Raw genomic sequence first — 23,490 nt, 5'->3', positions numbered from 1 at the left:
CTCCCGCGCGTCCGCAGCGTCCCGAGCTGCGCTCCGTCCCCACCCCGCCTCGTCAGCCAGCCCTCGGCCTCCACCGTGCCGTCTCTCCACCCGTGCTCCCAGCCGGGCTCTGCGTCTGCAGCACGTGTGCCGAGCCCGCGCCACCGGTGTCACCTCTCCATTCCGTGGCACCCGCGGCAGCCCGGCGTGGCGGCCCAGCCCTACAGCCAGCCCTAGACCAGCAGGGTGGAGATGGAAGCCATAATACGGAGACAAGAATCTTGCTGGGTAGCTTTATTTGCACGCGGGGTGCCCATCGCAAGGGCTCTCTGAGCCCCCAGCACCCTCAGGGCCGGCAGAGGCAAGGTGAGCAGGAGGAGCTGTGGGCAGCAGGGCGGCCATCACTGGCAGGTGTTGTAGATCTGGACCTGCTGGTTGATGGTGGCCAGCACCTCCCTCATCCTGGCCTCCAGCCCATCCAGCTGGGCCACCTTGGCGTCCAGCACCCGCTCGTTCCGCTCATACTCCTCCTCCAGTGCTACAGGGAGGAGGATGGGAGGAGTGGGTGAGGACAGCCCCACACCACGTCCCCCGACCCCAGCACCCTTCCTGGCCTCACCTCGCAGCTTCTGCAGCTTGCCTTGGGCGTCCTGCAGCAGCCCAGCGGCCTCCTCGCGCAGCTGCTGGGCCCGGCCGCCTGCCTGCTGCGCTCCCTGTGCCCGGTGCTGCACCAGCTCCTGGGCTGCCCGGTACCGGTCCCTCAGCGGCCCCTCCAGCACCTGCTTGGCTTCGCTGGCACGGTCCCGCGCGATGCCAGCTGCATCGTGGGCACGTGTTGCCGCCAGGCTGTTGTTGGCACGCTTCACTTTCAAGGCGTCCGTCTGTCCCTCCAGGAGACCGAGCCGCTCCATGGCAGCAGCCAGCTGCTGCTCTGCGCCCAGCGTCTGCACCCGCATCTGGAGACAGGCGGCAATGGGGTATCCCTGTGGTGGGGACAGGCAACAGGACTGCCGGGTGCAATGGCAGCACAGGGTGCCCTTACCGTGCCGATGGTGCGCTCGCTGTGCTGGATGTCAGCAGCAGTGCTGTGCAATGCCTGCCCGGCCATGCCCTGTGCTTGCCGCGCCTCCTCCAGTGCCTGCTGCACTGCTTCAGCTGTGCCCCGCACGCCCTCCGCCCGTGCCCTGCAGCCAAATCAGCATGGCCTCAGTACCTCAGGCTGCAGCAAGGCCGTGTCCCCATGTCCCCAGACTCACTTGGCCCGCTGGGCATCCTGCAGCAGCTGCCCAGCCTGGCGCACGTCACCAGCTGTCTGCTCCAGAATGGCGTCCACACTGGCCAGGCTGCGTACCCGTGCCTTGATCTCCTCGGCCAGGCGGTGGATCTGGGCCGGTGAGGCAGGCAGAGACAGCTCCAGCACACGGCTGGCCACCACCTCAATGCTCTCAGGATCAGCCCCCTCCTCTGCAGGTGGAAGCCATCAGCATCACCCCCTGTGTCTCAGGGCAGAGGGGGCAGCGGGAGTAGCCCCCCAGCATGCTGCACTCACGGCTCAGGAAGGCCTTCACGTGGCTGATGAGCTCCCGCAGCTCCTTGTTGGAGTGTTCCACACGGGCTCTGGTCTGGTTAGCCTTGTCCAAGGCTGCCTGCGCCTGCAGCCGAGCCTCATCTGCCTTCCCCTTGGCCTCAGCCACCTGAGAGGGACAGAGACCCTCAGTGCCAGCACACGTGGCCACACTGCCCGCTTCCGCTCGCATCACGCACCCTATGGGAGAGCTGGGCCACTTCGCCAGCCGCCTGCCGCAGCTCCTCCTGTGCGTGCCGTGCACGGTCCAACGCACTGTCAGCCGTGGAGACGGCCCCGCCACAGCTCAGCCCTCCACAGCGTCGTGCCCCATCCTCATCCCGGCAGCCGGCTCCTCCGCAGGGGCTCTCAGAGCAGGGCACATCCCCAGCAGCACCGCACACCTGCAAGGCCGGTGGGGTTGAGCCATCCCCAGTTGCCATGCCCCGCTCCCATCCCACATCCCACCTTCTTGTTGACCGGGTGCAGGCTCAGCTCCCGCGCCCTGGCCGCCAGCTCCGTCAGTGCCCGCCGGCTGGCTGCATTCTGCCGGTTGAAGGCATCCCTCCTGCTGGCCAGGAGCTGCTCAGTGCGGTGCCGTGTGGCTGATGAAGCACTGATGGGGCTGGGTATGACACGGGTGGAGGCATCCGCTCGGCGCTCAGCATCCTGCGATTCCCAGTGAGACTGGCGGATGCTATCAAAGGCACCTGGAGGCAGTGGAACTACATGAGACCCCTATCTGCCACTATGGAACACTGCTGTGGGAACCCCAGTGATGCCTACCAAAGAAATTTGAGGTCTTGAGGGCATGCAGCCGCTGCCCCAGCTCTTGCAGGCTGTGGTTGAGGGCGCGGGCTCCGCGGTCCACCATGCCCAGCACGTGGCTGGCATTGAAATTGGCATCCTGTGCTGCTGTCAGCTCGCTCTCCAGCCGTGTCAGTTTCTCAGTGGCTTCCCCAATCTGCTGCCTGCAAAGCAAGGAGGCACCACGCTCACAGAGCTCTGCCCCGTACCCCCAGAGCTGTGCCCCACGCCCTGTGCTCACCGCAACCCCTCTGTGGCATGTGTCAGGAACATGGCAGTGGTGGCAGTGACATTGCGGGCGGCCACTGCATCACGCACGGTGGCCAGGCTCTCCTCCAGCCGTCGGAAGGTGCCCTCGAAGGCACCGGCAGCCCCAGTGTGACGCAGGAGGCTGGCCCGCTGCGCCAGAGCCCGGGTACGGGAGGCCAGGTCCTGCACCACGCGGTCCCAGTCCCCAAAGCAGGGGTGGCAAGGCTGGCAGGCCGGGAAGGTGCCAGAAAAACCCCGGGCACATTGGTCACAGCGGACGCCTGAGACGCCAGGCCGGCAGTCACAGTGCCCACTGCCACGATGGCACTGGGAACTCGCAATGCCACGGGGGTCGCAGTCACAGGCTGTGGGGAGAAAGCAGTTAGGGTGCCTCAGGGCACAGCACAGCCCCTGCCCACCCAGCTCTCACCTCGGCACTGCAACCGTGGATCACCCCAGTGCTGCTCCTGGCAGTCGGCACAGGTCCGGCCCCCAAAGCCTGGCCGGCACGAGCACTGCCCTGTGAACTGAAAGACATAGCGCAGCCAAAGCTGGCACCCCGTCCCCACGCCATCCCCTCAGCCTCCCCATCCCTGGGGCATCTCACCTGGTTGCATGCAGGTGACAAGGAGTGCTGGGGGTGGCAGGCGCAGGGCTCGCAGCCCTGCCCACTGCCCAGGTTCCAGAAGTTGGGGCTGCAGCGGTCACAGCTCTGTCCCTCCACGTGGGGCAGGCAGTGGCACTGCCCACTGCGCTGGTCGCAGTGGCACTGCTGCGGCCCGCAGGTGCTGGGGTCGGTGCCCAGTGCATTACATGAACAACCTGGAAGCAGAGGGAAGCTGAGTGGGGATGGAGGTTTTGGAAAAGATGGATTTAAGATGCAGACGGGGATTGCATAGGGAGGAGATCAGAATTAGGATGGGGATGGGGCAAGGCTTACAGTTAGGTGGGCTAAGGGTACAGGTAGGGATAGGATGGGGCAAAATGGAGACAGGCTAGACAGGGATAGGGTGGAAACAAGATGGAGATGGGATAAGGACAGGTCAAAGACAGAATCAAGAAGGCTGTGAGGGTGAAAATGAGTGGAAGAGGATAGGAATGGGCACAAGATGAGGATGTAGATGGAACAGGACATGGCACCAGTGCTGGAGCTGGGCAAAGGAGGTAGCCACAGCAGAACACGGACCCCACAGTGGTGTGCACATGGGCCCTGGAAGTGTCGGGGCAGGAAGGTACATCTAGCATGTCTGTGTATACTCACGCCTGCAGCTGTGTCGCATGGCATCCCCATAGTACCCAGGCTGGCACTCGGCACAGTGTGGCCCTGCCGTGTTATAGAGGCAGCGCAGGCACTGCCCTGTGCGCCGGTCACATGCCTCTGGATCTGTCATGTCGATGTTATTGTGGCACTGGCAGGGCAGGCAGCGCCCACCGGGTTGCAGAGGGTCCCCGTAGTACCCAGGCGCACACTCATCACAGCGGGGACCTGTTGGCACAAAGTACTGGGCAGTGCTGGGGACAGGGCTGGGGACACCGAGCAAGCCACAGCAGGCACTCACCTGTGTACCCGGGGCTGCAGTGGCAGACAACCTGCCGGGAGCGCCCATCCTGGTAGCAGGAAGCAGCAAAGTGCCGGGGGCCACCAGGTCCGTCGGGGCAGGGGCAGGGCCGGCAGTGCTGGCCGGAGCCCAGTGCCGGGTTCCCGAAATGCCCAACCGCACACCTGGGGGTGGGCAGTCAGCGGGGTTAGGGCTGAGTGTGGCACTGCCACGCTCCAGGCGAGTGAGCACCCTGCTTACCGCTGGCATCTCTCGCCGTCCGTGTGGTCTCGGCAGTGCAGGCAGCTGCCTGTCTGTGGGTCGCACTCCTCGGCGTGCCCGTTGCACTGGCAGGGCTGGCAGGCCGGGAAGCCCCAGTGGCCCGGCTGGCAGCGGTCACAGCGTGAGCCGTGGGCACCCTGGCGGCAGGGGCACTGCCCTGTGACGGTGTCGCAGATGGCACTCAGAGATCCCTCACCACTGCACTGGCAGGCTGCAAGGCATCGAAGTATCTATGTGTTGAAGTCCCTGACAAACAGGGAACACCTCTCCCTGCATCCATTGCTCTGGATAGGCACTCACGTCGGCACCCGCCGGGCCCGAAGCCGAAGGTGCCCGGGGAGCAGCGGTGGCAGCGCCGTCCCACGACGTTGGGCTTGCAGCGGCACTGCCCACCCTGGGGTTGGCACTCGGCGCTGAGCGAGCCCTGTGGGTCGCAGAGGCAGGCTGCGGGCAGGACACAGTGAGCACTGGTCATCAGCATGGGGTGTGGGGTGTGTAGGGCCATACTCACGCAGTGCCCCGTCGTGCAGGATGGCTGAGAGGCTGTGCAGGAGTCGGGAGCAGGGCTCTGCCACCGGTGACAGCACCACAGTGTGGAAATGCTGAGCGCAGCGGTACCGCTCGAAGGTCTCCAGACGTCCCATGGCAGCGGGGTCACCCGCGATGAACATTTCCATGGAGGAATAACGGGGAAGGAGCACCAGCTGTGGGGGGTCAGCAGGATGTCACCTTAATTCCACATCCTTTGTGCCCCTTGAAGCGTGCAGCCCCATCCCAGACACCTCACCGAATCGATGAGCACGCTGGCGGTGGGGTCCTGCTGCCCTGTGGCACAGCCCAGCTCCAGGCGGATGGTGTAGGAGACGCCCCGCTCCAGGCAGATGGGATGGGGCAGCACCACATACCTGGGAACAAAGCAGAGCAAGGGGAAGTGGATGCCTCCTGCCAGCCCTGTTCAGCTCAGCCCTGCTGGGACACTCACCGGGCGCCAGACAGGAGGCTGGTGGAGAGCTGGTCATCAGCCGGGATGGTGTTCCCACACGGGCTGCTGGCAGACACAGGACTGGGGCGCAGCACCTGCACTCTCACCTCCTTCCAGGGCTTCGGGTGCTGCATGCAAAGAACAGGCAGAAATCACTGCACCATAAGCCCTCCATGCCCTCTTTTGTAGGTGCAACACCCCAATCAGGCGGCTCACCTGGGGCTCATAGCGGATGATGACATCGTATTCCATGGAGAAGGGCACGTCGCTCACGTGGAACTCTACCCAGCCACCCTCCTGCATGCGGGCAAAGCCTGACCCTGTCCAGGAGGCCAGGTGACCTGCGTGAGGCTCGCGCTCCACCACTGAGCCCTGGGGAAAGGGGCAGAGGTGAGCAGGAGGACCCTAAAAGGGGCCTTGGTCGGCATGCACCTCAGCCTCACTGCCCCCACTTGGAGCCAGCTGGCTTGGAGACCCTGCAAATGTCCCTCCCGGTGCCCTGCTCAGCCCATGCCCCCACCAGGGACAGCTCTGTCCCTCACCTTGTGCAGCCGGGCATCCTCGGCCTCGTAGGTGTAGTGGTCCAGGTTGATGCGGTAGAAGCCAGGCTCCACCTGCTCACATTGCCGTCCCACTACGTGGCTGCGGCACTGGCACTGCCCTGTCTCCGAAGCACACCTGGCATCCAACCACATTATCAGCCCCCCAGGGCTAAAGGATTGCCCATTCCACCCTGAGCTGTCACAAAACTCACCGGTTGTTGCGGGCACCTCCCACATCACACTCACAAGGCCGGCAGCCAGGGAGATCATGGCTGAGAGCCCAGTGCTCGGGCTGTGGAGTGCAATGGGGTCAGCGAGCGGCCAGCCGTGGTGCCACAGCCCTGAGAACCGTGTACGTCCCCACTCACCAGGCACTGGTCACAGCTGCGCCCAGTCACCAGCCGCTTGCAGAGGCAGTCACCGCTGATGGGATCACACTGTCTGCCATCGGCCACCGTGCCACGGGGGTCACACCGACACCCTGCGCACAGATAGCAGTCTGTGGTGGTGTCCGACACCGCTGGGTGACCCCATGCCCCAGTACATACGCTGGCAGCCCTGAGGGTTGGCAGCACTGAGCCCGAAGAAGCCAGCTTTGCAGCGGTCGCAGCGAGGGCCCTGCACGTGCTCCTTGCAGCGGCACTGCCCCGCAATCAGCCCCCGCTCCGGGTCATCGGCACCGTCACACAGCCCTCCGTCCACGGTGCCCTCAGGGTCACAGTTGCAGGCTGGGGATAGGCAGGGTCAGTACCAAAGCCCTTGTGCCAGCCCTACAGCACCGGGACTGGATGCAGCCCTTTGACACCCCATGCCCCAGCACCGACCTCGGCACACAGCAGGGTCCCGCAGGTCCTTGCTGGGGTCCTTGTAGTAGAAGGGCTTGCAGAGATGGCAGCGGCGGCCCATGGTGTTGTGCTGGCAGCCATCACACACGGCCCCGCTGCTGTTCCCGGTGGCCAGGAACACGGCCATGTCGAAGTGGCAGCGCCGTGAGTGCTCGTTGCAGTCGCATCCTGTGAGAACGGCACCCCTGGTACCCAACCCTGACCCACCAAGTGCAGGCCCCCAAACCCCAGCATGCAGTGCAGGACACCATGGCCCCACACCGTGCCGGCTGCGGGTGCGTGGCACTCACGGCGGCAGGCGTTGGTGCTGGAGCCCTCAGCTGGGCGCCAGGGCAGCTCGTGGTAGAAGTCCTCGCAGCGCTCACAGTTCAGCCCCTGCGTGTGGTGCTTGCAGACACAGCGCCCGTGCACCTGCCGGGATGCCACAGTGAGGAGCTGTGGGACTGGGTGCTATGGGCACCCCAATGCAGTGCAGCACAGGGGTTACTTACCATGCCATTCACAGTGGCTGTGGCCCCGCTGAGCGGTGCACACTCCGAGGCGTGCCCGTAGCAGAAGCAATTTCCACGCAGCACCATCTCATACAGTGCATAGTAGTACTTCTCACGGATCTCCCGCCGTGAGTCCAGCAGGTTGTCCCCCAGCGTGTGCAGCTTGGTGAGGTTCACCCGCAGGTTGGTGACGCGCAGCAGCTCTGCACAGAAAGTTGGCAGCTTGGCTCAGCTCTCCTGTACCTGCTGAACGCGGCTGTGCCCAGCGGTAGGGCATCGCACCGGGCTGCGCCATGGCTGGGGATGGACTGCTCCGTGCTGGTGGTGCTGCACGGCACATGGGGCCAGCAGGACGGCTCCCCAGGGACAGCAGCTTCCCAGCAGCCGGGCCCCGCAGATTCCTCCGCTCCTGCTCCCAACCTAAATTTAGCCTGAGCCATTAACCCGCTGTGTCCTGTGCCGTTCATCTGCACACCCCCAGCTCCATCCTGTGGAGCTATAGTCGCTGCACCAGGCACTGGCACGGTCCCATCTCCCATTGCTTGGCATCCTATGCTGCCCCACGTTCATCTATATATCCCCTCTGTATGGGTCTGGAAACTCCCGGATCCAGCCCCTTAGTGGGGCTCGGCATGAGGACACAGCTGCCAAAATAGTAGCACCCAAAATAGAGCCGCAGGGCGGCAGACGGGCGGGCGACTCACCCTGGATAGCGGGGCTGTAAGGGTCGCGGATGGGGATGGCGGGGTCCAGCACACGGTAGATCACCTGCAAGAGGGAGAAGGGTGGTGAGGGAATAGCGGGGTCCCCCAAGTGTCCCTCGGTGCTGTCGGAGCCTCACCTCCCCCTCGGTGGAGGGCTCGATGTCGGAGTAGCGTGACTCGCAGATCACATCATCAATGCGGCGCGGGGGCCCGCGGGGGACGTGGGGAAAGGATGCAGCACAGTCGTAGGCGAAGTAACGGTACACCTTCCAGCTGCGGCCAAAGTCGGCCGAGCGCTCCACCAGCATGGCTGCGGGGCGGAAGGTCTGCGGGGCACATGGAGGGATGGGGGCACGTGGCACGGTGGGGACACACGGCAGGATGGCAGCCGGGGTTATGGGGTCTGTGCCATCCCGCTGCGCCTACCTTGAAGGTCATGATGAGGTGGGTGAAGTGGAACTCAGCCTCCAAGTCCAGCTGGATGCTGACGTGCTCCACGCCTGGGGGGGACACCCGTGTGACTCCAGCCTTGGCCACAGCAGCACAGGGCTGAGTCACGGCTTCCTTAGTGTGGGTGGACGGGAAGAGCAGCCCCCCAGGGACGCTCTATTGCTCACCGTTCTCCGCCTGCCACCAGGCCTTCTTGGGGCGGGGGGCAAAGGTGGTCAGCACATTTTCGATGCGGTGGCTGTCAGTATTGCTGCGGGCATCGTAGGGTCTCCGCGAGTCACAGACGAAGCACTTCTTCTCCTCCTGCGGGCAGGCGCTCAACGGTGACTCCACCCCGCCACATCCCCGTCCCCCGTCCCTCATCCCCCGCCTCACCTGGAGGTGGCTGACGATGCAGTAGGGTTGGGGCCGCCGCAGCCCGCAGGTGGACGAGGCGCTGAGCCGCGAGGCTCTCCCCACCAGCAGGTCCCCGGTGGCCGGGTAGCAGCTGCCGCGGGCGCAGCCATGGGGGGCGTCGGGAGAAGAAACGGCCCACGCGGCCCCTCCCGGCCCTGCGTGGGCAGCGGGTGGATGAGGCCGGACCCCACGCGGAGCTCCGTTCCCGTCCCGCACGGCCCCGAAGCGGGGGCTCTTCCGCGATCCGCCCGGAAATGCCCCGCGGGTCCCGGACCCCAACCCGAGGGCGTTCCGCGAGCGGGGGCCGCGCACTCACCGGACGGCAGCGGGACGAGGAGGGAGAGGAGGAGGAGGAGGAGCAGGGGGAGGAAGGCTGCGGGGCCGCGCATCGCGGCGGGGCGCGGGACTCGGGGTGCCGCCGCCGCGTGGGGTCCGGTCTCGCGTGGGTGGGTGCGCGTTGCTGGGGGGGGGGGAGTTCCCTCTCGCCGCCCCTTCGCAAAGTTGTGGCGGCGCTCGGGGCTGCGCGGAACTCGCGGGGCGGTCCCTTCGCACGGCGGCCCACGCCGGGCCGGGAAGGGCCAGCACCGCCCCGCCGGAGGCCGGGGGTACCGCGGGGGGACGCGCGGGACTCGGCCACGCGTGACAGTGAGAGGCCGGACACGGGCAGCCGCTGCTCAGCGTTTTATTTGCAGGCGCTACACACACACCCCGCGGGTTTGTTCCACGCCGCGCGGGGCCGCGTCCCGAGCGGGTCGGACTCCCTAGCAGGTGGCGTACGCGTTGGCCCGCTCGCGGATCTCCTGCAGCAGCCCCGACACCTGCCGCTCCAGCGCCTGCAGCCGCGTCGCCTTGGCCGCCATCGCCTGCTCGTTGGCCCCGAAGTGCTGCTCCAGCTCTGCGGGACGGCACGGGGTGCAGGGTGGGCTGCGGGCACCGGGCGGACAGCCCCCGTCCCACGCCACCCCTTACCTTCCAGCCGCTTCTTGCTGCTGTTGGCTTTATCCAGCAGGTCCCTGGCCTCGGCCGTCAGCCTCGTCACGCGCTGCAGGGCCCCGCCGGCCACCCCTGCCATCCCGCTCACCCGGTCCTTGAGCACCACGTAGCGCTGAGTCACCTGCGCCAGGTCCTGGGGGCACACGGCACGGTGAGACCGAGCTCCCCGCATCGCCCCCCGCCTGCTGCGAGGCCGGAGCTCACCTGGCTGAGCGTCCTCGAGGCGGCGGTGGCACGCTGCGCCCCATCCTTGGCATCCTGTGCCAGACGCCGGGCGTCCCGTCCGCGCTGCTGCAGGGCGGTGACACGCTGTGCCAGCTCCCGCAGCCGCCGCTGCAGCCGTGACTCCTTCCCCTGCAGCGCCTGCAGCTTGCGCTCCGCCTGGGTGCATAGGACATAGGTGGTGGGTGAGCATCGCGTGTCCATCGGGTACCCGTGCCGTGCCCACACCACGCCCACAGCATCGGCTGTGCTCCCCTTGTGTGCCCACTCCGTTACCCACAGGGCCCAGGGGGTGTGCCAGGGTCCCCATCTCCAGTATCACCTCTCACCTCCCTGGCTTTGCCCTCAGCAGCCCGGATGCCATCCTTAGCACTCCGCAGGGTGCTCCCAACCGCCATCACCTGTGCCCGTGCCACCTGCAGTGCGAGCTGCGTCCCCGCCAGCTCGTCCCTCATGCCCTCCGCTCGCTCCCTGTGGTGATACAGACATCTCCAGCCCTGCTCAGGGCCCTGTCGCACTCCCCATCCAGTGCGTCGCCACTCACCTGGCATCCTGTCCCTGTGCCAGCAGCCCCTGTGCAGCCTCCAGCCCCTGTGCCGTGCCGTTGAGCACCGCATCCACCCCATCCAGCTGTTTGATGCTCTCCTGCATCTCCCGCAGCAGCTCCTGGATGCGTGCGGGGCTGCTGGGCAGGGAGATGTTCAGCACCTGCCGCGCCACCAGCTCGATGCTGCCTGGATCTGCACCCTCCTCTGCAGGACATTGGAGCGGGGTGGGTTCAGGGTGGGCTCCATGCCCCACACCATGCCTGGTGCCCACACACTGCTGGCCCTACCTGACAGGAAGGCTTTGATGCGGCGGATGAAGTCCCGCAACTGTGCTGTCGCCTTCTCTGTGCGGCTGCGGGCGGCCTGTGAGCGTTCCAATGCCTCCTCTGCACGGCTGCGGGCACCCCGTGCCAGGTCCTGCACCTCCTGCATCTGGGGTGTAACCAAGGGGCACCAAGGATTTACAGGTGGGATGTGCAAGGGGCTGTCACTGAGCCAGGAGTGGGCACAGGTGTGATGTTCAAGTGGACACAAAGGGCCACGCATAGGAACCCAGCACATGGGGACGTCATCCTTACCTTCTGTGTCACGGCACTCAGCTGCCCCAGGGCTACCTCCAGCTGCTGTGAGGCATTGCGGGCGCTGCTCAGGGCTTGAGCTGACACGGGCAGAGCCCCTGTGCATCCCACACCCCCACAGTGCCTCATCCCCGCGCTGTCCCGGCACAGAGCTCCTCCACACAGTGATTCTGCACAGCTCCGGTCTCCAGGAACCCCACAAATCTGCAGGGATCCAAAAGATGGAGTTTGAATGGGCAGACTCATCCCAGCTGGCACAAGAGCCAAGTAACCCGTGTGTCACCTGTGATGTGATCACCCCCTGAGCCCTTTTCCCCCTGTCCCACTCTCACCTTCTCATTGATCCCGGCCACGCTGAGCCCTGACACCCGTTTCTGTGCTTCCCGCAGGGATTTCCTCTGTGCAGCCATGCTCCGGCGGAACGCATCGCCCCGCTGCCGCAGTGCCTGCTCAGCTGCCCGTTGCGTGGCCCGTGCTGCACTCAGCTCACCTGCTGTGCCATTGGCCACCACCTCTGCCTGCTGTGAGTCCCGTGCTGCCACCACAATGCTCTGGTATGACTCTGCGGGTACAGAGTGTCCCTCGAGTCCCACCATGTCCCCAGCATCCTGTTATGGCTCCAGGATAAGCCATGTCCCTTGTGTCTCTCCATGTCCCAGAATCTCTTAAGTATCTACTGTCTCTCCATATTCAGAGTCCCACCTCTTTCCCAGGGTCCCTCTATTCCTAGGACCCTGCACATCCCCAGAGTCCTACCATGCACTCAGCATCAGGGCACAGTTCTCCCAGTCTCAACTACACATCCAGCATCAGGACACGGCTCTCCCAGCCCCCATATCCCCAAAAGCCCTCTCTGGATACCCTTACCCCTAAATCCTGCTGCTGTCACGGTGCCGAGGACAGCTTGCAGGTGGGAGGTGGTTTGGTTGAGCCCACCCAACTCATGGCTCAGGCTGGCCAGCCGGCCGCGGTGCAGCACGTCAGCCTGCTCCAGCTGATCCACGTGTTGCTCCAGCTCTTGAAGCCTCTTCCAGAAGTTGTCCAGCTCTGTCCTACAGGGCATAGAGCTCTCAAATACCTCTGGATGCCTAAAGCCCCCCCAGCCCACCGCGTGCACTTGCCTGGTGCCATCCAGCTGCCCGGCCAGCTCCTGCAGGAGGGGGCTACTGGGGCTGCTCCCCTCACCCAACAGCCGCTCTGCATGCTTCAGGGCCTCCTCCAGTGCTTGCAGGCGGGGGCTGAGTGGGGCTGCAGACCCTCCCTCACGCAGCGCCCGTACCCGTGCCCCAAGGTGCTGCAGCCTATCCTGCAGGCTGCCCAGCGCTGCATCCCAGCGCCCAAAGCAGGGGTGGCATGGAGAGCAGTGAGGGAAGGCGGCCTGGTAGCCCCGCTGGCAGCGGTCGCAGCGCAGCCCCCCAAAGCCTGGCCGGCACTGGCACTGCCCACTGGCTCGGTCGCACTGTGGGCTCTCGGCGCCCAGCGGCTCACACTCGCAGGCTGTGGAGATGGGCACTGTCACTGCCTGAACTCTCCAAAGGCCTCTGTGTCCTCAGAGTGGCACTGTGTCCCTGGGTCACCCATGGTTCCAGGATGCCATCATGTACCCAGAGACTCACTGTGTACCCATCCCATGTCCCCGGCATCACACTATGGCACCTGGTTCATCTCTATCACCAGGGTCCCACCACATCCTCATGAACTCATTATGTCCCCAAGGTCCTTCACATCCACAGGATCCTCTCCATGTTCCCAGGAATCTCCGGGTAGCCAAAATCTCACCCTATGTCCCCAGGACCTCCTGTGTCCCCAAGACTCCTCCTTCCCCAAGGTTCCCATATTCCTAGGAGCCCCCATGTACCCCAAAGCTCAACCTTTGTCCCAAGGGCAGCCTGTATCCCCAAGACCCCTCTTTTCTCAGGGTTCCCATGTCCCTGTACACCCCACAGCCAATCCCTGGGCCATGCTCTTACCTTGGCACTGCAGCTCAGGGTCTCCCCAGTGATTCTCCTGGCACTGGGAACAGACACGGCCACCAAAGCCAAGGTGGCAGCGGCACTGCCCTGTGACCTGCAGCAAGAGCAGCGTGCTCAGCCCACCCAATCTCACCCCTGGAGGATTCATGACCCATGCTGGGATGCTCACCTCGTCGCAAGTGGGGTGTGTGGCGTGCATGGGATGGCATCCACAGGGCTGACAGCCCCCCGTTCCCCCCAGGTTCCAGAAGTTGGGTGCACAGCGGTCGCAGCTCCTGCCCACCACATTGGCTCTGCAGGCGCAGGCTCCCGTAGCGCGGTCACAGCTGCAGGTGCCAGCGGTGCAGTGGGCAGACAGCGTTCCCCGCGGGTCACAGCTACAGCCTATGGGTGGTGGGCAGCCATGTGGGGCAGGGGGCTCAGCCTCACGCCACCCCAAGACCTCGCATGCCCACAGCCCCTGGCCCAACTCACGGCGACAGCTGCGCTGCAGGGCATTGCCGAAATAGCCGGGCTGGCACTGGGCGCAGCGGGGCCCGGCAGTGTGGTACAGGCAGCGGCGGCAGTGCCCTGTGTGCGGGTCACAGGCCCCCGGGTCGCTGGTGTCGATGTTGTTGTTGCACTGGCAGGGCCGGCACACTCCTCCCTCCATCTCCGGCGTCCCGAAGTAGCCCGGGGAGCAGCGGTCGCAGCGGGGCCCTGTGGGGACATGGGGTGTAGCTGATGGAATCTCAGCCCTCTTGCTGGGGTCCTGCAGCACAGCACGGTGCCTGTCTGCCCCTCACCGGTGTATCCGGGTGCACAGAGGCACACGATGTGGTGGGTCTCCTCATCAGCATGGCAGGCGCTCCCGTGGTAGTGCCGTGTGCCGGGGTAGCCAGGACAGGGACAGGGGCGGCACTGCTGCCCTGAGCCCAGCACCGGGTCTCCGTAGTAACCGTCCTGGCACCTGCAAGGCAGGAGTGAGGTCTCAGGCGTCCATCCCATCTATTTCATCAAATCCCATCCTGTCCCCTTAATCCTAACCTGTCCCATCCAGTTCCACCGCCCCATTTTATTCCATCTCATCCCATCTTCTCTTATCCCATCCCATCCTCATCTTATCCCATCCCAAGCTACCCTACCCTATCCTACACCATCTCATCTCATCTTATCCCATCCATCTATTCTAACCCCACCTGATCCCGTCCCATCTCATCTTTTCTAATCCCATCCCATCTTATACAATCTAAACCTGTTCAATCCCATTCATCCCGTCCCACCCCACCTCATCAGTGCTATAAGTATCATGCCATGCCATGCCATGCCATGCCAAACTGTCTCACCCAACCACGCTCACCTCTCGCAGTGCCGGCCGGTGGTGTGGTCACGGCAGTGCAGGCAGCTGCCCGTCCGCAGGTCGCACTCCTCGGCGTGCCCGTTGCACTGGCAGGGCTGGCAGCTGGGGAAGCCCCAGTGGCCTGGCTGGCAGCGGTCGCATTGCCGACCCATAATGCCCGGCTGGCATCGGCACTGCCCACTGCCTGCATCACACAGCTGGGACACAGAGCCCTCCGGAGAGCAGGTGCAGGCTGTGGAATGGCACAGCTCACGTCAGGATGACCTCAAACCAGAGAACAACCATCCCAGTGGGATGGACAGACAGACAGACAGGGGGATCCCATCCCGCCGTGCCTGACATGCTAGCAGACCCTGTTACTTACGGCTGCACCCCAGGGGTCCAAAGCCATAGCTGCCGGGTGTGCAGCGGTCACAACGGCGGCCGAGGACGTGGGGCTTGCACTCACACTGCCCTGACAGCACCTGGCACACGCTGCTGCGGGAGCCCTGTGGGTCACACTGGCAGGCTGTGGGGCGGCAGGGTTGTAACTGGGGATGGGAATGCCGTGCCACACGCTGCCACCATCCCCTGCCCTCTCCCACACCAGCTACTATCCAGCCTTGCTGTGCTGAGCATGGCTCTATCATAGCCCATTCACCCACCCACCCACTCATGGCCCCTCATCCCTGCGGCCACCGACTCACGCAGAGCTCCATCGTGCAGCATGGCTGAGACGCTGCAGATCAGGCGGGCGCAGGCTTCAGCCAGGATGTGCGGTGGGGCCATATGGAAAGCCTCCAGGCATCGGTAACGCTCCAGCTCCTCAAGCCTCTGCACCGCCTCCGCTGCTGCTCCGTGGAAGCCCGGCAGCTCTGGCACACGTGGCAGCAGCACCAGCTGTGGGACAGCGGGGAGGTCCAAACTCCGTTGACATCCCCAGCCCCACCGATGTCCCCATTCACACGCATGGCCCCAACCCATCGACATCTCCATCCTCATTCCCTACTCCAGACCCAGCTGCAACACCAATCCCATTGCCGCCTCCATCTATACCCCCTTCATCTCCCTCTCCACCCTGTCCCATCTCTGTCTACCACCCTATGTGTGGTTCACCCACCCCTGCCCATCTCCCCACCAGGTGTGGGGTGTGTTGGGACCCCCTTACTGAGTCAATGAGGATGAAGGCACTGGGGTGACGTTGGGTGACGCTGGCCCTCTGCAGTCGCACAGTTACCTCGTATGGGGTACTGGGCTCGAAGCAGAAGGGCCGGGACAGCAGCACGTACCTGTAGAAAGGAAGGTATCGGGGCACAGGGAGATGGCCAGAAGAATGTAGCAGGACCTGGCCACATTCATCACCCTGATTCCCTGACCTGTGTGGTAGGACTATCCCCCTTCCCATACCAGCCATATCCAATGCCCATCCCTCAATTCTAGAAGTGTGGTAGTGTTGTTCATCTCCCTGTCCTGGTCCTACCTTCATCCTCATCTCTATCCTATCCTACCCCATTCCCAGTTCCATCTTCATTCCATCTCTTTATTTCATCCCATCACATCCTCTTATGCACATTTCCACCTTTATCCTATCTGCATTCCCATTCTCATCTCTACACCCACTCTCACTCCCATCTCTATCCCCAAACTCATGTCCATTCTCAAGCCCAACCTGTCTATACCCCCATCCCTATCCTCATTCTCATCTCCATCCTCAACCCAACCCATCCCCATCCATATCCCCAACCTCCTCCCTCTCCCCATCCCATCCCACCCCATTCCCATCTCCATCTCCTTTTCACCGCTATCCCATTCCCTCTCATCCCACCCCACCCCTTCCCCGTCTCCATCTCCATCTCCATCCTTATCCAATCCACCCCCACCCCATCCCACCTCTGGCTGTGGGGCAGGCCCTCACGGTACATCTGCTCTGAGGGCAGCAGGTTCCCACAGCGTGGGCTGGTGGGCAGCGCCCGGGAGCTGATGCTCACCACAGCCTCCCAGTCCTCGGCTGACTGCAAAGGGATGCAAGGCCATCAGCACCGGCGGTGCCACACTGTGCACACCAGGCATCCCGCAGCCACTCTCACCTCAGGCTCGTAACGCAGCAGCAGCTCGTACTCCATGGGGTAAGGCACGTTGTCTACATGGAATGTCAGCCCAGCTCCATCCCGCACACGAGCAAACCCCAGTCCAGTCCACGTCACCATGCGCCCGTCCCCATCTCGCAGCACCGGCTCCACGTCGGGCTGGGCACAGCACCGCATGGCTCAGCCCCAGCCCAAGGCTGTGCCCTGCCGTGCCCCCTCCTCAACCCGGTGCTCACCTTGGGGGGCTGCTGGAGGCTGTGACGTGGGGCTGCGCGGGGCTGGGGGGAGCGGGGAGGGCTGCGCTGGGGTCGAGCACGTGCCTTCCGCCCTGCTGGGTCCCCATTGCGGTGCTGGGGGCAGTCCTGGGGCACCTCTACCCGCACAGCGCCCTGCAGGGATGGGGACAGCCATGCATGGGGATGGCCATGCATGGAGCATGGGGATGGCCATGCGTGGGGATAGTCATGCATGGAGTGTAGGGACGGCCATACACAAGGCATGGAGCACCGTGGAAGCCCAGGATAGGGACACTCACTGGGAGCTGGGGGTGGCTGGGCCCGTGGCCCGTGGCTTGCTCAGCCTCGTAGGTGTAGTGGTCAAGGGGTGCGCAGAAGAAGCCGGGCTGCACCTGGTCACACTGCCGGCCCATGAGGTGGGGGCGGCAGGGACAGGCCCCGTCCTCCATGGAGCACCTGGGGAACGGCCCTCGTCCATCTTTCTGTCCAACTGTGCCTCACCCATCCCTCCCTGTCCCCAGCCCTCCACCTCCAGGCACTGAGATCCCTCCTTCCACACCAGTCTGTTTCCACGGTGAAGCCCTGCCCCATCCCTCCAGCAGTGGTCCCATCACTTCCAGTCCACCCTGTCCCCACACCCATCTCTGTGTCCCCATGCCCTGCTGGGCAGTACTGTGGGGCCTCACCGGTTGCTGTAGGCTCCCCCGAAGTCACAGGAGCAGGGCCGGCAGCCCCCTACATCATAGCTCAGGCCCCAGAACTCAGGCTGCAGTAAGACAGGTGAGATAGGGAGTAGGTGTGGGGGCATCCCAGCCCTGGCGGATGCCATGGGGCTGGGGAGAGCCAAGGCAATGGAGCACGGTGTGGAGCTGGGGCACTTACCACGCACTGGCTGCAGGAGCGCCCGGCCACAAAGCGCTTGCAGTAGCAGTCCCCGCTGATGGGGTCACACGGGGAGCTGCCCGCCACCGTGCCCCGTGGGTCACACCGGCACGCTGCCCCACGCACAAACACACACATGGTGGGCTGCCACACAGCACTGCCACCCACCACAGCCCCCAGTGCACTCAGTGATGTTCAACCAGCAGCTCCACTGCCCTCCCTCCTTGTCCCGTGGCCTAGAGTATCCCTTGCACTATTGCTCATCCCCCCTTCCCTTACTCTCCCTCCCTCTTTCCATCTCCAACTCTCCATACCAATCCTACTTCCATCCCCATCATCCCCTCCCATTGCTTCATCACCTACTCATCCAGCTTCACCTTTTCATCCCCAGCCCTCCAGCCTAATCCTTCCATCCCCATCCCTGCATCTCTTGTCCCTTCATCCGTATCTCCCCATCTCATCTGTTCATCTCCATTCTTCTTCAGTCCCCACTCCTACATCCCCATTGCTTCATCCCTAACCCACCCACCTCCACACTTTCATCTCTGGCCTCAACCCTCCAACTCAGTCCTTCTATCCCCATTCCTTCATTCCCCATCCCCACTCTTCCATTCTCATTTACATTCCTCTACTCCCCTCCCTACCCCTGTATCTCCATTCCCATTCCTCCATCTCCATCTCCATCCCCATCCCCATCCCCATCATTTGCATTCCTTCATCCCCATCCCTCCATCCCTACTGCATCACCACTCACTCATTCAGCTCCACCCTCCATCTCCTTTCCCAAACCTATCCCTTCATTTTCATCCCTCCATCCCCATCCCTCTTTCCATATTCTCATTCCTCCATCTCCATCCCCATCCCCATCATTTGCATTCCTTCATCCCCATCCCTCCATCCCTACTGCATCACTACTCACTCATTCAGCTCCACCCTCCATCTCCTTTCCCAAACCTATCCCTTCATTTTCATCCCTCCATCCCCATCCCTCTTTCCATATTCTCATTCCTCCATCCCCATCCTTCCATCCCCATTTTCCGTCCCCATCTCCATTCCTTCATCCAATCTTTTCATCCCCACTCCTTCACCCATGTTCCTCCCTTTCCATCCCCACATCCACCCCCACAGCCCATGCCCACCCCAGCCCCAGCTCACGCTGGCAGCCCTGGGGGTCTCCCTGGCTGAGGCCGTAGGCTCCGTGCTGGCAGCGGTCGCAGCGTGGCCCGGCCACATTCTCCTTACAGCGGCACTGCCCGGCGATCATGCCCAGCGCCACGTCCGTGTGTGCATCACAGGTGCCGCCATCCAGCGATCCCGCCGGGTCGCAGTCACACGCTGCGGGGACATCGTGACAGCTGGGGCGGGTGGCAGTGGGAGACACAGGGTTGGGGGCAACAGAGCCAGGGGCACTCACGGACGCAGGCGGTAGGAGCGCGGATATCAGAGCGTGGGTGCCGGTAGTAGAAGGGCTTGCAGAGATGGCAGCGGCGGCCCATGGTGTTGTGCTGGCAGCCATCACACACGGCCCCGCTGCTGTTCCCGGTGGCCAGGAACACGGCCATGTCGAAGTGGCAGCGCCGTGAGTGCTCGTTGCAGTCGCATCCTGTGAGAACGGCACCCCTGGTACCCAACCCTGACCCACCAAGTGCAGGCCCCCAAACCCCAGCATGCAGTGCAGGACACCATGGCCCCACACCGTGCCGGCTGCGGGTGCGTGGCACTCACGGCGGCAGGCGTTGGTGCTGGAGCCCTCAGCTGGGCGCCAGGGCAGCTCGTGGTAGAAGTCCTCGCAGTGCTCACAGTTCAGCCCCTGCGTGTGGTGCTTGCAGACACAGCGCCCGTGGATCTGGGGGAGAGCATCTGGATCAGCCCAGGCAGTCACCCTGTGCCACGCCGTTCCGTGCCACATCTCACCATGCCGGGGACAGATGGCGGAGCACCAGGTGCAGGGGCACACTCAGCGGCGTGGCCATGGCAGAAGCAGCTCCCACGCATCACCAGCTCATCCACAGCATAGTAGTATTTGTGCAGCACCTCCCGCCGCGAGTCCAGCAGATTGTCTCCCAGCGTGTGCAGCTTGGTGAGGTTCACCCGCAGGTTGGTGACACGCAGCAGATCTGGGTAGCACAGGTGGCATGATAAGTGCTCACTGTGCTGCCCCAGAGCACCGCATCCCATCCCTATGGACACTCACCCTGGATGTTGGGGCTGTATGGGTCCACCACTGGGATGGAGGGGTCCAGCACCTTGAAAATGACCTGGAGGTGGGATGTAGCATGTCAGCGCATTCCCCAGCCCGATCTCCCCACACCACCCAGCCGTACGCACCTCGCCGTGGCTGGAGGGCTCGATCTCAGAGTAGCGCTGCTCACACAGCACCTCGCCGATGTGCCCCGAGGGATGCGTGGGGATGCCGGGGAAGAGCTTGGAGCAGTTGTAGGCGAAGTAGCGGTACGCCTTCCAGCTGCGGCCAAAGTCAGCTGAGCGCTCCACCAGCATGGCTGCGGGGCGGAAGGTCTGCAGGGCACACAGTCAGATGGGGGCACAGGGTGGGATAGGAACCAGTGGGTCATGCGGTCCATCCCACTGTGCCCTGCACACCCACCTTGAACTTCATGATGAGGTGTGTGAAGTGGAATTCGCTCTCCAGGTCCAGCTGGATGCTGACGTGCTCCACGCCTGCAGGGACGGATGGTCTTGGCTATGGCATGCAGCCCACGTGGGGACACACGCATGGGGTGGCCATGCTCTCACCATTCTCCGACTGCCACCAGCTCCTCTCGCTGTGGGGGCCGTGCAGGTAGATGACGTTCTCGATGCGGTGGCTCTCACGCAGGGCCGGGTTTCGTGAGTCACAGGTGAAGCATTTCTCAGAGTCCTACATGGGGAGCATCAATCACCCCAGGGGCTGCACCGGCACATTTTGCCATGCTGTGCTGTGCTGTGCCATGCCGTGCCATAGGCTCACCTGGAGGTGGCTGACGATGCAGTACTCCTGGGGCCCCTGCAGCCCGCAGGTGGACGAGGCGCTGAGCTGCCGAGCTCTCCCCACCAGCAGGTTGCCGGTGGCCGGGTAGCAGCTGCCACGGGCGCAGCCCTGGGATGGATCTGGCTCTTCCCAGGCCGTTGCTGCTGGTACCCCCGCTGCACAGAGCGCAGGGGCTGGGAGGGCTGCGCCACAAACCCACACCCCATAGCCCTGTGCTACCCCACCCCCATCCTGACCCATCCCCACATCCTGACCCACTGATGCAGCACAAAGCTCCATGACCCGGAAAGATGCTGGCAGTGTGGCTCTGGCCTCGTGACCAGGGGGCAGGGAGCGGGCCAGGAGGGCAGCACCAGCAAGTAGGGCGCAGGGCTGGGGGCTGCTGGCAGGAGGGGATGGGGAGGGGGAGTGTGGGTGTTGCGGACACTCGGCTCATAGAGTGGTGCCAGGGGGAGCCGGGAGCCAGGTCAGGTGCTTGCTAATCCTGCAGGGCTCAGTGCAGCCTGGATTCCTCGCTAGGATTTGCAGTGCCCAAGCCCTCACCGCATTAACATGGCCCTGCAACCCACAGCCCCCGCACAAGGCAGTGGTCCTGGGGCCACTGCAGCCCCAGACGCTGTGGGAGCAGCACTTACCCAGGAGGAGAGCGAGAACCAGGACATCCATGGGCAGCCACGGGCCCTGCCTGTGGGGCACAGAGATGGGGCTGCATCATGGGGCAGCACTGCCTGGACCTCTCCCAGTCCCACACACACATCACCCATCTCTCAACCATGTCCCCAGCTGTCGTGGCTGCATCCCCACACCCCATCCTGCAGTCAGGGAGCACCCGTCCCTGCCTCCATGTCCACCTCTGGCACTAGTGTCTCCACTGGATCCCAGCATTGGACCAGGGACACCTGGGGACAGGAGTCAGCAGGGCTGGAGCAGGCCAGGCAAGGACATCCTGCAGCTGGCCCCGGCTGTTAAATTTAGGCTCCTGTTGCGCTCTCTTCTCTGCCGTCACCGCCTCCTTCCAACCTTGCAATCACCACTGGATCAAAGCCTGACTCCGCGCTGCCCCAGCACAGCCTTCCTGTCCCCGCATGCAGCCACCCGGGGCTGGGGGACGCCATGGGCCCATCCCAGCCGGACACCCGCGCTCTGCCTGGCGCCGGTCCCATTCAGTGCTGTGCCAATGGGCTGGAGAGGCAACACCGAGCGCTCCCCCAGCCCCGACCCCGGCCCGGCAGTACCTGGGTAGCGCAGTGATGTGCGAGGCTGGAGGCGAGGGCCCACCGCCCCGATCCGGGCGTGCAGAACTGAGCCGGACGATGGGAGGCGATGGGAAAGCGGGCAGCCGTCCGGCCCCCCCGCACACACACAGACACACACGATTCTTATTCAAATGCGCTGCCCACTGAATGGGACGGCGGTCTCCAGGCTACGGGAATGTCACTGCCGATTCCTTCTGCCTGGAGGCCCTCGCCGCCCGCCCGTGGGGCTGTGGGGCCAGGCCTGGCCGTGCAGCCCAGCCAGGCGTCGTTAGACCGGGCACACCCTGGTGCCAACAAAGGCGCCTCAAGAGACCGCTGGCTCATCCTCCACGGGGCCGAGCCAAGGCCCCATAACCTCCCCGCCTGGGGATGCCGCGCGGCACCGCCCGGGCTCAGCGCTGGGGCCGTGCTGGGTGTCGGCAGGCACACGGCCCTCCAGGCGGACACGGGGCTCGCTGGGCAAAGTCCGACCCGCACCCACCCTGGGGAGCACCCGGTGGCTGTGGGAGGATGCAGCCCCTCTTCACAAGGACCCACGGCCCCGTTCCTCACACGCTGCGCCGTGCCGGCTGCCCGCGCCCAGCCGTAAGGCCACGCCGCGCCCCGGGGCCCCGCAGCCGCTCCTACCTGTGCACGTGGGGCCGGCGGGCCGGGCAGGTGGCCGTGCCCTCTGGGGGCCACAAGCAGAGCCGGCACGGCCCCGCTGCGCTCGGCCGCCTGTTCCTGGAGGAGGGCGGCCGGTGCCTGTCTCCTCCTCCGTGCGCCGTGCCAGGGAGGGAGGGCCCTGCCTGCGCCGAGGTGCAGCAAGGTGAGGCGCAGGCCGGGTGCCAGGCGGTGGTTGCCCACGCACGGCACAGCCATGCCCGGTCGCGTGGCCCCGTCAGCGCATGCCGTGGCTGCGACTCGCCGTGCAGCCCGCGGGCACCCATGCCTACATAGGATGCGTCTCCAGGAGCACAATGCGGGCCCTGGGGCAGCACGCTTCCCCACACCTCCCTGCACGACAAACCCAGCTCCGCAAGTGCTGCCGTGCCCTAAGCAGCCCCACTCACCCCATGCCCGCCGGCGCTGCCTGGGATCCCCGAGTGTGCTGGAGCCCAACAAAGTCCTCTGTCACATGGTGCCTTTTATTAGCCAAGGCTGAAGGAAGGAAAAGGACCCGCGTGCTTGCACCAAGGCCGTGCTCTGGCTGCATGCCGCTGAGCAGAGAGGCAGGAAGGTAATGCAGCCCCTAGGGCCCAGCAGCACTGAGCATATGCCAGTGCAGCTCATCCCCTACACTTTGGCTGGGTGAGGGATGCCAGGGCTAAGGGCAGGGTGGATGTGCGGCCCAGTGGCCAGACACCGTGCAGGGGAAGCCCAGAGGAAGGGAAGGGCCGTGCTCAGCAAGGCTCCCAAGGCAGTGACCGGGCACCGACCTTGGCTCTGGTGAGGTAATGGGAGAGCTGGGAGGAGATGAGCTGATAAAGAGCCATTAGCACAGGCCAGCATGTCCGTACGGACAGGATCTTGCCAAGCACATCTTATTTGCTTTGGGGAGATCGCCAGTGGCCCGATAAAGGTGGCTGTAATAGGATCT

At 64.3% G+C, this 23,490-nt stretch overlaps 2 protein-coding genes across 6 annotated transcripts; both read right to left on the bottom strand.

Moving 5' to 3' along the window:
* Positions 1 to 258: 258 nt before the first annotated feature.
* On the bottom strand, positions 259 to 9,350 carry LOC116237520 (laminin subunit beta-2). The gene is made up of 32 exons (XM_031606756.2): positions 9,146 to 9,350; positions 8,809 to 8,984; positions 8,601 to 8,736; positions 8,410 to 8,483; positions 8,121 to 8,309; positions 7,984 to 8,047; positions 7,280 to 7,482; positions 7,079 to 7,199; positions 6,768 to 6,956; positions 6,492 to 6,671; positions 6,312 to 6,424; positions 6,156 to 6,235; positions 5,944 to 6,079; positions 5,618 to 5,773; positions 5,402 to 5,529; positions 5,207 to 5,324; positions 4,931 to 5,123; positions 4,720 to 4,863; positions 4,399 to 4,630; positions 4,159 to 4,322; positions 3,861 to 4,085; positions 3,207 to 3,421; positions 3,030 to 3,126; positions 2,592 to 2,964; positions 2,330 to 2,514; positions 2,012 to 2,253; positions 1,744 to 1,947; positions 1,529 to 1,673; positions 1,236 to 1,443; positions 1,022 to 1,163; positions 599 to 935; positions 259 to 517 (listed from the first exon to the last, which is right to left on the bottom strand). The coding sequence occupies exons 1-32, from the start codon at positions 9,216 to 9,218 to the stop codon at positions 381 to 383; spliced, it is 5,379 nt and encodes a 1,792-aa protein (XP_031462616.2). The 5' UTR covers positions 9,219 to 9,350; the 3' UTR covers positions 259 to 380.
* A 145-nt stretch (positions 9,351 to 9,495) lies between these two features.
* Positions 9,496 to 23,342, bottom strand: LOC116237510 (laminin subunit beta-2-like). 5 transcript variants are annotated; one of them, XM_090148278.1, is made up of 36 exons: positions 22,964 to 23,036; positions 22,539 to 22,699; positions 21,291 to 21,340; positions 20,635 to 20,810; positions 20,421 to 20,544; positions 20,272 to 20,345; positions 19,995 to 20,183; positions 19,861 to 19,924; positions 19,581 to 19,783; positions 19,392 to 19,512; positions 19,081 to 19,269; positions 18,822 to 19,001; positions 17,667 to 17,779; positions 17,471 to 17,550; positions 17,084 to 17,240; positions 16,785 to 16,937; positions 16,549 to 16,707; positions 16,352 to 16,473; positions 15,630 to 15,750; positions 15,169 to 15,361; positions 14,847 to 14,990; positions 14,483 to 14,714; positions 13,929 to 14,092; positions 13,618 to 13,842; positions 13,313 to 13,527; positions 13,141 to 13,237; positions 12,292 to 12,667; positions 12,038 to 12,222; positions 11,503 to 11,732; positions 11,171 to 11,374; positions 10,880 to 11,024; positions 10,589 to 10,796; positions 10,374 to 10,515; positions 10,027 to 10,203; positions 9,799 to 9,955; positions 9,496 to 9,724 (listed from the first exon to the last, which is right to left on the bottom strand). In XM_090148278.1, the coding sequence occupies exons 3-36, from the start codon at positions 21,319 to 21,321 to the stop codon at positions 9,591 to 9,593; spliced, it is 5,484 nt and encodes a 1,827-aa protein (XP_090004404.1). In that variant the 5' UTR covers positions 21,322 to 21,340; positions 22,539 to 22,699; positions 22,964 to 23,036; the 3' UTR covers positions 9,496 to 9,590. The 5 variants fall into 5 exon arrangements, with proteins under 5 accessions (XP_090004404.1, XP_031462582.2, XP_090004402.1 ...); XM_031606722.2 differs by having other exon boundaries at positions 22,539 to 23,342; XM_090148276.1 differs by lacking the exon at positions 22,539 to 22,699 and having other exon boundaries at positions 22,964 to 23,342.
* Positions 23,343 to 23,490: the final 148 nt, after the last annotated feature.

The sequence above is a fragment of the Phasianus colchicus genome, chromosome 11 (assembly GCF_987193195.1).
Source record: "Phasianus colchicus chromosome 11, bPhaCol1.hap1.1, whole genome shotgun sequence".
NCBI classification, from domain to species: Eukaryota; Metazoa; Chordata; class Aves; order Galliformes; family Phasianidae; genus Phasianus; species Phasianus colchicus.
This window is presented reverse-complemented; position numbering and strand designations above follow the sequence as displayed.

Excerpts from the sequence above, each read along its gene's own strand:
- LOC116237520 (XM_031606756.2), bottom strand. The coding sequence starts at position 9,218 with ATGCGCGGCCCCGCAGCCTTCCTCCCCCTGCTCCTCCTCCTCCTCCTC. Across the intron at positions 5,124-5,206 it reads CCAGCGTGCTCATCGATTCG|CTGGTGCTCCTTCCCCGTTA; the intron begins GTGAGGTGTCTG and ends GACCCCCCACAG. Across the intron at positions 3,422-3,860 it reads CATGCGACACAGCTGCAGGC|GTTGTTCATGTAATGCACTG; the intron begins GTGAGTATACAC and ends CTCTGCTTCCAG.
- LOC116237510 (XM_031606722.2), bottom strand. The coding sequence starts at position 22,840 with ATGGGTGCCCGCGGGCTGCACGGCGAGTCGCAGCCACGGCATGCGCTG. Across the intron at positions 17,241-17,470 it reads GGGGGAGCCTACAGCAACCG|GTGCTCCATGGAGGACGGGG; the intron begins GTGAGGCCCCAC and ends GCCGTTCCCCAG. Across the intron at positions 16,938-17,083 it reads CCAGCCACCCCCAGCTCCCA|GGCGCTGTGCGGGTAGAGGT; the intron begins GTGAGTGTCCCT and ends CCATCCCTGCAG.